At 44.9% G+C, this 14,283-nt stretch overlaps 1 protein-coding gene across 2 annotated transcripts in view; it reads left to right on the forward strand.

Annotated features, from left to right (window-relative positions):
* The first annotated feature begins 4,751 nt into the window (after window positions 1-4,751).
* LOC123371897 (cytochrome P450 4V2) overlaps window positions 4,752-14,283 on the forward strand; it is a 28,347-nt gene continuing 18,815 nt past the window's right edge. The window contains exons 1-2 of one of the 2 annotated variants that reach the window (XM_045019774.1): window positions 4,752-5,025; window positions 12,947-13,059. In XM_045019774.1, coding sequence (XP_044875709.1) covers window positions 4,815-5,025; window positions 12,947-13,059 — 324 coding nt within the window. In that variant the 5' untranslated portion in view covers window positions 4,752-4,814. Of the gene's footprint in view, window positions 5,026-12,946; window positions 13,060-14,283 lie in introns of those variants that run through there. The other variant, XM_045019775.1, reaches the window with a different exon arrangement.

A 14,283-nucleotide genomic window follows, 5' to 3' on the forward strand; every position in this document is an offset into this window, starting at 1 on the left:
CGGGACAAATACCAACTTAAATCATCCCAGCCAGAGCTTTGTCAAACTGGGCCTTAAAAAGCTCTAAGGATGGAGATTCCACCACCTCCCTAGGTAACCCATTCCAGTGCTTCACCACCCTCTTACTGAAATAGTTTTTCCTAATATCCAACCTAAACCTCACCCACTGTTATTCAGGACAGCAATTAAGTAGGGAGGAAGATAACTACTGTGATTGCCCTTGAAATCTCCCTTGAGGAGAGTTACAGGGATTGAGGAAGTTAGGCTGTAGCCTCAGTTTAATACTCAGACGTAATCAGAGTTAACTGTGGTATCAACATACCTTTTACCAAGCTGAATCTCATTTTAGTTTATGTTCTTGTCTCTAATCCCTCTAGCTAACTATCAGTCTCACAGATTATTCCTGTTCCTTCACCGGTATTCTTAAATCCCGAAGGCACAGAAAGGGTATGTGATTTGCCAAGGGTCACAAGACAAATCAGTGGCAGAGCTATGACTAGAATTGGTATTTCTTGATTTGTATTTCTGGACCACACCAGCCGTATTACTAACTTGATGTGAGACCTTCAGCAAGCCACAGGCATGGTGATTTTCAAAAGTGGCAATTCGATCATGCAGCAGAGTGTTGAAATGCTCAGTTAGACCCTTAAAATAGGAGAAATTTTTAGAACTGTGTCAGTAGCAGCCCAGAAGTTTTGAGTGTGATGAGCCAGGAAGATAATCCTAGCTGGAACACTTTAAATGGCTTTAAGATGGCAATTTGTCTTGCCTCAAAGCCAGAGAAAAGTAGATTATAGTAGTGAAAGTGTTAACCCTGCAACGTTAACTATGATGGTGAGGATGCTATAGGCCACCTATACCTTGCAGCTAATTAGCAGGATCATAGAATCATAGAACTTAAGATCAGAAGGGACCCTTATGATCATCTAGTCTGACCTCCCGCAAGATGCAGGCCACAAAAGCTGACCCACCCACTCCTGAAATAATTCTCTCCCTTGACTCAGCTGTTGAAGTCCCCAAATCCTGATTTAAAGACTTCAAGTAGCAGATAATCCTCCAGCAAGTGACCCCTGCCCCATGCTGCGGAGGAAGGAGAAAAACCTCCAGGGCCACTGCCAATCTACCCTGGAGGAAAATTCCTTCCCGACCCCAAATATGGCGATCAGCTGAACCCCGAGCATGTGGGCAAGACTCTCCAGCCAGACACTCAGGAAAAAGACTTTCAATATCCCAACATTGACCCTCGGTACTAATTACCAGTGGTCGCACGTTATTGGCCCCTTATGCTGTATAGGGAAAGATAGTAATGCAAATGGATAAAGAAGAGAGAAGAATAAAGTAAACAGATGACAGCTTTTATTTAGAACACATAACTTAATAAGAAACAACAGCGAGATGTGGTTTGACAGTTTGGATTTAAAATCCAGGCCCAACCAAACAGATACCCTGGTAATAAACAAATAAACCTAAAACAAAAATACCCCAGATACTCCACCATTTCTAGGTGTTGATAGGCAGTAGATGGTACGACACCGTTGTCACAGTCAACTGATGGACCATGGGTCTCAACCGCTTCTTAGTGGGAGATCAACAGGATCTGCTGATGCTGAAAAGAGGCCTGGCTCTGCGATCACGCACAGGTGAGCAATCAACAGGACTTCTGTACCTTTCTCTGAAAATAATGTGGGGTTCATAGAGTGGTAGCACAGTTACAGTTTTTAATGCTGATGTCTTCAGATGCTGGTCTTCTGGTCCATGTGGCCACACAAATACAACGGTACCGTGGCTGCCTCTAGGACAGACAGCAACTAGGCCACGGGCGCTCAGAGTTTATATAGGAACAAGCGCACCAAAGTTCTGAAGTAAAACTGGCAGCTCCCCTGCTGGAACCTGTTTGAACCAATTCTGTGCTAACCATTTACTGCCTTTCCCGCCAAAGTTCCAAAAGGACACGAAAACTTCAACAAGAAGCTAAACAAAGATGGAGTCGAGCTGTTTGGCAGACACGCCATTTTGAATTTCAGACTCCATGTCTAATACATGGTCAACTACCTTAACCAAATGTAAAGGCATAAAGTACAACTTATTCTAAAGTACAAAACAACTTATATACGTTATTTCATATACAAAAACATGTTACAAAAGCATGAGCTGATGAAAGCCTGAACAACAGCCTTGGCAATCCAGAGAGACAGAAAAAGGCTAAAACTTTGAAATATTATGCAGACAGAAGTGGTGATACTTGGAGATTCTCTAGACACACACACATCCAGGGTGAGGGCTGAGTCAAAAATGACATCAAGATTATGGACATGAGTGACTGGGAGGATGGTGGTGTGATCCACTGTGATGGAAAATTTGTGAGTGAAGATGGTAAGCTCAATTTTGGCCATGCTGAAGATAAATTGTTAGCTAGGCATCCACAAGGAGATGTCAGAAAGACAGGCTTAAATGTGCTTTTGGATGGAAAGAGACAAGTTTTCATCACGGAGGAAATGTAGCAGAGTTGGCTACACTAAGGGCATTGAAGGAGGGATCTCTACCTAATGTACTAAAATATTGTTAAGTTACTTGGATATGCCAGAAGCTGTGTACCTCAGCAACAAGGACTAGACTAAGATCGGAAAGAAAATCAATAACTTTGAGAAGTTATAGATTTTTAAGTCCACAAGGGGTCATTATGATCATCTCTAGTCTGACTTCCTACACAATTTAGATTAGTGTTTTCTAAGCCAGTGGCTTGTGATCCCCTTGTGGAGGAGTCACAAAGCATAAAATTTTTTATTACAATCTATTGTAAAGAAAATCTCATTCCCCACACATCCTTACCATATAACATCAAGTATTCTATGGCAACCTCTGAAACCACGCACCCAAATAAATTATAAAGTACATAGGGTTATGATTGTTACTATCTATACATTTTTTACCCTTACCTTTTATAGTAAATGTAATGGAGTTGTGAAAAATGTTGACTTCAAATAAAGGGTTGCCAACCTGCAATGTTTGAGAAGCACTGATTTAGGGTATGTCTACACTAGAAAGTTGACCTATATTCAGCTGACTTACAGCTGTCATCAAGTGTCACCAGCGTGGTGGTCTGCTCTATCCAATATCTATCTATGTTGATAACAGTCAGTTATGTGTTCCCTCTGCATGCTGCCCCGGCTCTGCGCAGATAGTTGGCACAGCAGACCCTGAGAGAAATGCCAAGGACCACAGACTCTGATAAGGTATGAAGGCAACTGACAAGGTTTATTGCCAAATGAAACACAGTCTCTAGCTCCCCGGATCAGATGTCTGCAGTTCTGCTAGTACATATGTGCTGCCTGACAATGGACCAGCTCAGTCAGTGGCGGGATTTACTACTGCCCCCTAGGCCAGACAAAGACAACCCCTCAGCGGTGCATTCTTATACAAAGGTGCAAACAAGTTACACCTCACTCCTGACATATTGAAGTACAACCCCTCTACGTAGTAAGGTTCCGCCTATCACCTTGTACATGTTGGTTCGATCAAAACAACCCCATCCATCATATTACCCTTTTGCCCCTGCCTTTAGGATGGGTCAGCTTGTTCCTTGTTATCTGTGTGGAACATGCAAGTATCAGAGTGTTCTGGTATCATCCTGGCACGTTTATATCTCTAGTGTCCAATACCTTTTAGGTATGTGTGTGTTTGCAACATCAGCCCTCTCCTTGCCAGACTCTGAGCGGGGCCTGCCTCTTGCTCACAGCTTAACTTTGCTTTATGTTAAAGTCTTGACCATTAGTTTAGTTCAGGCCTTAGGCCTCATACCGGGCCTCTGATACAAGGGTTTATGTTTCAGGGTCTCATCTAACTACTTTTTACAGTACTACAACAGCCACCGCAGTAATTTCTGCACTGATTCACATCCAGCTACCCTCCTTGAGTCAGTGGTGCGCATCCTCACCAGGAGTGCTTCCACTGACCTAAGGGGAGCCAGTGGGCTTGGGCTCACAGGTAGGGCTGCAGGGCTGTTTCATTGTGGTGTAGACTTCCAGGCTTGGGGTGGAGGACCAAGCTCTGGGACCCTCCACCTCACAGGGTATCAACTCATGACTACACTTGGTTGTAGTTTGTCCCTCTCCCTGTTCCCCTCTGTAATATTGCCTGCGTCCTGAATGTATTCTCAGTGTTGCCCACAAGGCTGGGAGTTGTGCTCTGTGTCCTGCACCCTGCAGTAGGCGAGTGAAAAATGGTTTCACCCCTCTCACTATGAGCAGCAGTAGTTAGGATCACTGACAACTACGGAGAGACCTCACCTGACCCTCCAAGTTCAGATCCCAGGCTGCACAGGCTCAGGGGTGTCACATTCAGAGTTGGGGCTCCTGGTCCAGGGCTGCTGAAAGCTGAAGCATTTACTCCTAGGGCCACACTTTGCCCTTTGCTGCAGGCATGTGGCCTAACTGAAGCTGAGGGAGTTGTATGGGGTCTGTGCCTTCGCAGCGTCTGTCCGCCCTGATGCTTCCCACCTTCGTGGTCTTTCCCCTGCCGTGTGGTCGTGTCACCCCCTGCAGATCCCAGGTTACACAGGGAGAACAAGAGCAGCCACAGATCACAGCAGCGTTTCCTTCCTCTGCTGCTACAGTTGCTGCTCTTCTCCCTCATTCAAACTTCTCTGGGGATCCCTCCTTCCCTGCCACTCCTTTGTCCCCGGCCTCTTCCCCTCGGGCTCCGCCTCCGCCTCGTGGAGTCCCCTGGCGCAGCACCCCAGCTCGGGGGCGGGGAGAGCGGAACTGTTCCCGGGACTGCGGCTCAGTGCAGGCCCAGCCGCCGGGCTCGGGGCAGCGATGGGGGCTCTGCAGCTGGCTCAGGATGGGGACCGGCTGCTCTACTGGGGGGCCGGAGTCATCACTCTGCTCTTCACGCTGCTGGCAGCCTTCACGTGCCGCCTGCTGCTGGATTACCTGGGGAAGTGGAAGGCGCTGAAGCCGATTCCGGGGGTCAGCCCCTGTTACCCTCTGCTGGGAAATGCTTTGCTCTTCGAGCGCAAAGGGGAAGGTAACGGCCGCCCAGACACGTAGCGGTAGCTGCCTGCAAACCCCTCTCCCTCCTGCAGCATCCTCTCTCCGGAGTGACCGCAATGCCCCTGGGGATCAGCCCCGGCAACCGGGCGTACAGCGGTGTGGACATTTGTAAGGTGCTCGGGAAGTGGCTGGGGATTTCCGGGGGCTGTATAAGTAGGAGCTGGACTCGCCCCATCACTAATTGTTGTTGTAGAATAACAGAGTAGGAGTGTGCTGTTCTTACGTTTTTCCAAGCTGCAAACAAAACCAAAACAGTTTAATACTCAGCATCCTGCTGCATTTCTAGATCCAGGCAAAGCAGCCAGGCAGTATTTCCGAGACTCTACTTCAACCAACCAAAACCTCCCCCAGAAACCTCTGACAAGTCTTTATGGTTCCTGGGGTATTTCCCGCGCTATTTCCAATGAGTTTATAATTTGATTATAATTTGTTTCTTGAAAACAAGCTCTTAATTGTGATGTCCTGTCCCTTTAACTATTTGAGCACTCCCCTCTCCCCATTGCAAAGCCTCTGTTCTGTGTTACTTTCTCTTCTGCAGCCGTAATAATAGTTACTATGGCAGACAGCTGTGTTGCTTTCAGCTCCCCCTGTGTCTTGGTCCAAACGTAACATTATACTTGGACGAATTGTTTGTTTTGATTTTTACCAAATATTTCCTAACTGATGTCAAATATTTTTTAACATTCAAGAGTTCAAAAGGACATTTTGAAGTTTGCCTTTTTCAGAAGCTGCCTTTCCACCCCTGTATGCTTTGAAATCCATTTCTTGTCTTTCAACTAAACTTTAGATAGCCCTTGGTCAGCCTCTTTATGGTTAATGCGTTTAAAAACAACTGCCAGGTAGATGTTTTCCCGCTAGATTCTAAAGTAAAGGAGTCATGCTAAAGCACTGGATAGTTACATAATTAGATGAGCCTCTTATGTTCCTAAGAATTATTGTATCAGAACAAACTTTCAAAGTGTAGGCAGTATTTACTCCAAACTGGAACAGTTCCACATTACAGTGTTATGAATCCTTCATTATGCTCCTGTGGTTTTGAAGACAAATCAGACAATACTAGTTCTTTTTGTACTGTGAGAGTTTTCTATATTCCTATGAGTCTTAGTAAGGTGCTGAAGTTATTGTGCCTTTCTCCACAGTGAGATAGTAAAAATATCAATCTGCATGGATTTCTGTGCTTATTGTACCTGTGCAAATATGGGCTTTTGTGCTGTATTATTGAGCCTTGATTTTTTTTTAATAAAAGGGATCTTTCAGGTAAGTTATACACCTCTACCCCAATATAACGCGACCCGATATAACAGGAATTCAGTTATAACACGGTAAAGCAGTGCTGCAGGCATGTGGGGCTGCGCGCCCTGGGGGATCAAAGCAAGTTCAATATAACGCGGTTTCACCTATAATGCAGTAAGATTTTTTTGGCTCCCGAGGACAGTGTTATATCGGGGTAGAGCACCTGAAGTGGAATGAAGAAAAAGGGTTATTTAGTTGCTTTAACTTTGCTGCAGGGTGGGTGTGGTGGTTGTACTGAAGAAGACAATACTATAAATGCACAGGGCCAGTTTCTGTCACAGACTTAGAAACAGGCAACTATTTTTGGGAGACCAGGCATGATTGTGACAGAGGACTGTTTGTAGATATCCTTGCATTGTCAGGAAGTTGCACACCCACATTAAGGTAAGTCACAAGACCTCGCCCCTTGGCTTCAGATTGTAGGCTCTGAGGGGCAGGGACTGCCGTTTAGCTCTGTTTGTGTACAGTGCCTAGCACAGTGGGGTCTAGTTCCATTACTAGGGCACCTGGGTGCTATGTTAATACAAATGTTAATACAAATAATAATAATAATTATTAATGTGCCCAGTCATCCCTTTATCCTGTGTAATCCTAGAAAAGCAAATTGAGGTTGTATTTTAGTCTTGTCAAATTGTTGTTTACATTATGACATTATTAATATATTGTTCTGTTAACATCAGCTTATTAATAACTGTCCAAAGTTCTAGGTGTGTTGCAAAATTTTGTAGGTTTAATGCTCTTGCTGGTGAAGTTTTTTCTTGTTGATGTCATTTGGGAAAACAGTAGGCCAGATCTGCAGCTGGTGTAAATCCAGTGTATTCAATGGAGCGCTGCTGATTTACAACAACTGAACATCTAACGTGGTGAATTTTATTTGGTGTCTGGATATCCCAGCTTTTTGCTAAATATACAGGCTCAGTCCTGCCCTTCTCACACTTGTAGAATTTTTATTAAAGTATAGATTAAAATATAGTCTTGCATCTTCAAAATGCTTCTGTGGCAAAACAGAACTATAGTAGATGTACTATAGGTAAGAGAGAATTTTCCATTTGGCTCTGTTGCCAGCAGTTGCATATACTGGACCATGAGCTGCAAGCCGATCTCCTAGACAGACTCTAAATGACTCTCTGCTTTCTTTAGATGATATAGAAATAAGAGGGATAGAATAACTTAGTTTCAAAAACTAATATGGTTCTAAAGAGATATTAATAATGTTATAAATTGTGAGCTGTATTTCACGTTGTGTTCGTCTATCTGTAAAATATGAAGTCCACATTTTATAGAACTAAATAATTCCTGAACTTAGTATCTTATGTAATTATTTTATGTGTAATTAACATACATCTGTCACAACTCTCTTACTAGAGAAACAACAAAGTCCATTTATAGCACATTATAAATAACTGTTATGTAACCTCTTGGACCCTTCCCTACCTCCTGGAGCTAAGGCGAATGTAGCCGGGCACATTGGCTCCTCTCAGCACCTCCCACTCCATGGCCCCGACAGCTGCCACCACAGGCCTTCTAGATGTAGAGCTTTAAAGTTCCAAGCTGCCCCAGAGCTCTTTGCCGCAGCACAGCTACCATGAGAAACTACAATGGCCTGGACCTTTACACTTGGGCAGGGAACCCATCTAGAGACTCTGGATCCCAGTTGGTGCACAACTCCTCACAAAGAGCAGCTTCTATTAGCCACCAGGCCAGCACAGGTCGTCTGGGAGTGGAGCTTTGAAGCACCAGCCCCTCAAGAGGCCTCAAAGACCCAGGGGCCCTTTATCCTTTAATCAAACTCCTGTGAGGGCCAATTAAAACCATGAGCAGACATTCCAGCACAGAGCCCCGTGTTGGGGCCCCTTTAGATGAACCTCTGCTTGGGGTTGTGGTTGGTGGACTTGGCATCCTCCTCCCTGAATCCTCTGTTGCTGTGGCAAGAGACACTCTTCTCCACAGAACTGTCTCTAAGGGGCAATGAGGTGTCGTTGATGTCCTCACCTACACCCAAAGAGCCTTTTACTTGGGTGGTTGAATGTTCCCATGGACTTTTGCTTCAGGAGGTAAGACTGCACTCAAACCTCTGTTCCAGTAGGTGGAAAGTGCAGCCCTTCTACATACTCATACACACAGAACCCTGCTCCTAACGGTAGCAGCTGTTCCCCCTTCCAAAAGCCTAACTGGCACAATCTCTCGGTTGATTTAGAAAGACCAGGCAGTGCTGCATCAAATCATACTTGGGTCAGGTTTGGAAGGTTATCTTCACAACCACAAGGAGCAGAAAGCATAGATTCTACAGAAACCAATAGCTCTCACTTAGGGAAGATTCCAGGTTTTCCTCTTTGAATTCCTGGCCCAGGGCCTGGAAACCACTTATAGAGCGGACAGGTCTCAGTTTTGGAAATGTTATAGTATTTTATTTGGAAAGCCAATGAGTGTCTTTAAAAGCAGAATTTTGTTTTGATCAGGGTAAGCATAAATAATGCTTCTGTAGGAATGTCTTGCCAGTGCCAGGGAAATTTTCAAGGCTCTGGGTTGTTTAAATATGTTTATTTTGCATCATACATTCTGATGAAGATCTAGTTGGCAGAATTGCTCTTTTTACGTCATTTCTGACTTTGTTCTATGATATAAGTGGGTTAAAAAACCATACACGAGGGCCACAATCCTGCCATTTGCTCTGAACAAGTGCAGGGGGCTGCCTGTGTGGAATTCCTTGCAAGTTCAGGGCCTAAGACAGCATTTGCTACATTTATATCTATCCCACACACACATTTATTTTAAAGGAATCTTATGAAGGTTTCCAAATCAAGCACTCAAAAGTTAGGAAATGCCAGCATTAAGGTTGGCTATGCAAACTTAAAAGAGCTCCTTTGTGTGTATGGATTATGATATAGACTTTAGTTACATGATCACATACTATATTTTGCATTGGATCCTGGCCTCATTCTGCTGTAGGATGGACAGTGCTCAATTAATGAGCAGCTGTTCAATGTTTTATTTTAACCACACAGTTCAGTATGTTGCCATAGGCCGTATTTACTGCATGCTAGTCAAACTGTGATATGAAGGGGCTCTTCTATGATACTGATCACAGTAGTATCCATCTGCTTCCCAAACATTAATTAATTATTTTTGCATCACCACTGTGAAGTGAGAGGGTATTATTATGAGGAAGTGAGGCACAGAGAGATTAAGGTTAAAAATGTCCACTAATTTTAGGTGTCCAATCTGAGATGCTGAAGACGTGATTTTTTTATAGTACTTAACAATGTATCACCCTTTATATATTCAAGCACAGCTCTTGCTGACTTCAGCACTTCTCCTGAGCAGGCCTCACTTGGGCCCCCAGAAAATGAGGAACACACAATTAGTGACTACCTGTGGAAAATTTGGGTTAAGTGACCTGCTTAGCATCACACTATGTGGCAGAGGCAGGGATAGAAGCCAGTTCTCCAGGGCAGAATTCCACTATCTTAACCACCAGATACTCCTTTCTCTTCCTGCAACCCCCTGCCCTCGTTCACTATGCATAGGGCCCTACCAAATTCACAGCCATGAAAAATGCGTCATGGACTGTAAAATCTGGTCTCCCCCCATGAACTCTGGTCTTTTGTGTGCTTTTAGCCTATACTGTACAGATTTCACAGGGGGAACCAGTGTTTCTCAAATTGGGGGTCCTGACCCAAAAGGGACTTGCAGGAGGGTCGCAAGGTTATTTTGGGGGGGGGTCGCGGTATTGCCACCATTACTTCTGCGCTGCCTTCAGAGCTGGGTGGCCAGAGAGCAGCAGCTGTTGGCCAGATGCCCAGCTTTGAAGGCAGTTCCCCACCAGCAGCAGAGCAGGTAGCAGTACTGCAAACCTCCCTACAATAATCTGGTGACCCCCCCCAACTCCTTTTTGGGTCAGGACCCCTATAGTTACAACACTGTGAAATTTCAGATTTAAATAACGGAAATAATGAAATTTATTATTTTTAAAATACTCTCAGCATAAAATTGATCAAAGTGGACCGTGAATTTGGTATGGCCCTAACTATGCACCTTTCAACTTCTATAACAAATGAGGCACGGATCCTATAGACAGCAGATTCCTTCACTTACGTGGCCCTGATTAATCCTCAGAGCAGGTCCATTCCATGTACTGAATCAGGCACGGGGTCCATGGAAGAAATATGTGATCATGTAGTTAAAGACTGTGTCATAATATATATTCTTAAGGATACACAGGGAGCCTTAACTCTGGCATTTCCTAACTTTTGAATGATTGATTTTGAGTCGACCGCAGAGTGATCGGGGATCGATTTTATCGCATCTACACTAGACATGATAAATCGATCCCCAATAGATCGATCACTACCCGCCGATCCAGTCTAATTTCTTTCCACCTACCACAGTTCCTTGTCAGATCTGTCTCTTCTCTCACCTGCTCCCATTTCCCCCTGGTTCCTTGTTTCGTCTTGTGGCCAGAGAGTCCCAGGTTGCCTCCCTCCACTCAACCCTCCAGCTAACTGTATCCTAGTCCCCTATCTTCTCATTTCTCTCAATGATTCCTTGTCTCCTTGCCCAATTAGTTCCTGTCTCCCGACTTAACCAGTCTTAGCCTCCCCACCCAACAAATCCCAACATGCCCTTCCTTCCCTAGCTCCCAGTCTCCTTGCCCAGTCTTTCCTGGCCAGTCCTAGTCAGAGTTTCTCTCCCCCCCAGTCCCAGTTTCATGAGATCTCTTGTCCCAATCTACTCTTTTCCTTCTCTTCCCCCCCTACCCCATTTGACTTTTGTCCCGTCTGCAGCTTCCTCCTCCATGCTGCCTGGGTACCAGCAGTAGGGTCATGGAGAGCACAGAAGAGAGAGGCTCCCTGCTCTGAGTTATGGTGCCCAGTTGCACCCTGGGCTGAAGCAGCCATTATGGGTAAAGTTCTTTTTAGCCTCCTAACCCGTGGCTGGAGAGGGCATGTGCAGTCCAGTCCCATGCAGGAGCTGTTGAGGGGATGGAGGCATCTCAGTCACTGTGAGGATGGCACATGCATAGTGTGGTCACATGTGAGGGCAGGGAGGGGATGCAGCATAGCCAGTTGCTCTGTGGACAGGGCACATGTGCAGTCCTGTCACATGTAGGAGCTGTGAGGGTGGGAGGAGGAGGCTCAGTTGCTCTGTAGGGATGGCACATACACAGTGTGGTTACACAAAGGAGCTGTGAGGGGATGGAGGAGGCTGGTCTGGTCACACAAACGAGCTGTGAGAGACTCAAGCATGTTCAGTGAAGAAGGAATCTTCAGAGATTTTTAGCTGTTAAGATCCAGTAAGTCTTTACTGAACACAGGGGCGGCTCTATGATTTTTGCCGCCCCAAGCACAGCAGTCAGGCAGTCTTCGGTGACGTTTCTGCGGGAGGTCCGCCCTGGTCCCGTGGATTCAGCGGCGGTTCTGTGGGTGATCTGCCAGTCCCGCGCCTACGGCGTGCCTGCTGCCGAATTGCTGCTGAAACCGTGGGACCGGCGGACCTCCCGCAGAAACGCCACCGAAGGCTGCCAGACTCACGGCGACCGGCATGCTGCTCCCCCCCAGCTTGCTGCCTCAGGCACGCGCTTGCTGCGCTGGGGCCTGGAGCCACCCCTAACTGAACAAATACAAAATGTGATTTTTCAAAGGCTAAAAATGATCAAATTTGGGTGGATTTTTAGTTGGATGGCACAAGGTACATTCCTGACACACAGTCCACTCCCCTGCGTGGAGATGTTAAAGCATTTAAAAGTAAAGGTCTCAAGATTTTTTTTAACATGAGCAAAACAACATATTTTTACTTAGCCTTGTTCTTGAAAACAACTGAACGGTTTTGGCTGAAATTTGGCTTGAGGTGAGCACCTGGCATGGGAAATTGCAACCCAAACTGTTAAAGTTTGGCAAAATTATAAGCAACTAAAAATGAGGCCTTATGGTGGAAAGTGTCAAGCAACATTAATAATAGGTGGTGACACTCTGGTCTTTTGTGTAGAAATTTCTCTCGAATGTGGACTCTAGCATGATTGTGGAATTATCTATTAATCTGCACAATCTAATTTCCCCTTTTATCTCAGATGCTCTTGGTGCCATTTTAGAGGGACTCAGTTAAGGTCTTTAAAGTCAATCAGTAGAGGTTCTCTTGTACTTAATAGATGATCCTAAACCCCAAGGATTTATATTCCATCTATCATGTTGTTCAGAAAAATTAATCAGCGTGAGGATGGGCTTGTGCTCAGGCACTGGGCAGGGAATCCGAAGAAATGTATTTAATTTCTAGCTTCGCCATAGATTTCCTATGTGACCTTGGGCAAGTCACATAGTTTCTTTTTGTGTCAGATCCCCATCTGTAAAAAGGAGATAAAATATTTCCTTTATACTCTCTTTCATTTGTCCTTTCTATTTAGGTTGCAAGATTCCTGTGTCTGTACAGTGTTTATCACAATCTCGACTGGAACCCCTAAGTGCTACTGTAATCAAAATAATAAATAAGTGCAAAACATACTTGTTTTATCACAGTAGCAAAACTAACACTGCAGTGAACTCATGATCAATTACATGATTACAGAACTTCTGGGTTTGGCCCATTCAAATTGATTTTTCTCCCCACAGATTTCTTTAAACAAATAATAACCAACTTAGAAGAATACAGGAATCTACCCCTGCTAAAACTTTGGATAGGACCATTGCCTTTTGTGATTTTATATCATCCAGATGCTGTGGAGGTGAGTGTTCCTATCTCATGTTTAATACATTTGTTTGTACAAGTTAGACAATTTATGACAGTTATTCCCTAACCATATTTATACCTGCCTCTGGAAATTTCCATTACATGCGTCTGACAAAGTGGGTATTCACCCACGAAAGCTCATGCTCCACTACATCTGTTAGTCTATAATGTGCCACAGGACTCTGTTGCTTTTTACAGATTCAGACTAACACGGCTACCCCTGTGATACTTGATTCCCTAATTTAAAATTTTGTGTTTGTTTCATCTCCAGATTTTATAGTAAACATTGAAAATGGCTGGTCATGAAGGGCAGATGACAGTCACCAAACTTCTTGTTACATCTAGAGCAGTGGTTCTCAAAGCCGGTCCACTGCTTGTTCAGGGAAAGCCCTTGGCCGAGGGACGTACTGGCTGCCGCTTCCTGCAGCCCCCATTGGCCTGGAGCGGCGAACCGCGGCCAGTGGGAGCCACGATCGGCCGAACCTGCAGATGCGGCAGGTAAACAAACTGGCCCGGCCTGCCAGGGGCTTTCCCTGAACAAGCGGCGGACTGGCTTTGAGAACCACTGGTCTAGAGCTTAGGCTTCATGCAGGTCTCCTCCTCCTCCCTGCCTGCCTTCCTTGCCTACTTTTGTGCAGGTACTTTATAACTCTAGGCACTCGGGGAGCACAGGGACTGCATGCCAGATGTTCCTCCCAGTGGTATGTTGCATGAGCTAAAGGGATGACACAAATCACTCCCTGTCAGTGCAACTGAGACACAATACCCCTGGTGTTCTCTTTGCAGGGGTGTGAGGGCCATCCCCTTTACTGACAGCATGCAAATAGTGCAGTCTAGCCCTGAATGGTTTGTAGTTTGCTTTGAGATAAATTCAGAATTTCTTCTTCTGTGTCTTTTCATTGATTAAAAATGCGTCTATGATTCTTGACTAAGTGAGAGGAAATGTTTATCCAGGTTTTGGACTGTGGAAAACCTTGAACTTCACTTCGCATTATCAACATAACAGGTTCTGACAGCAGATACTGTGTTAATGATCCACTAGTTTAAAACGTCAGTGTTGTGCTATTATCTTCGAGGTACAGTTGTTTTTTATTAGCAAGTGATATATGGGTGAGATACATTTTAATGTATTTATTAAATAAAATGCATACAAAGAAATCTCTCAACAGGACATGAGGACTGATGGAAATGATATAATTTGCATCAATCAGATTAAAAC

Source organism: Mauremys mutica, chromosome 5 (genome assembly GCF_020497125.1).
Source record: "Mauremys mutica isolate MM-2020 ecotype Southern chromosome 5, ASM2049712v1, whole genome shotgun sequence".
NCBI lineage: Eukaryota > Metazoa > Chordata > Testudines > Geoemydidae > Mauremys > Mauremys mutica.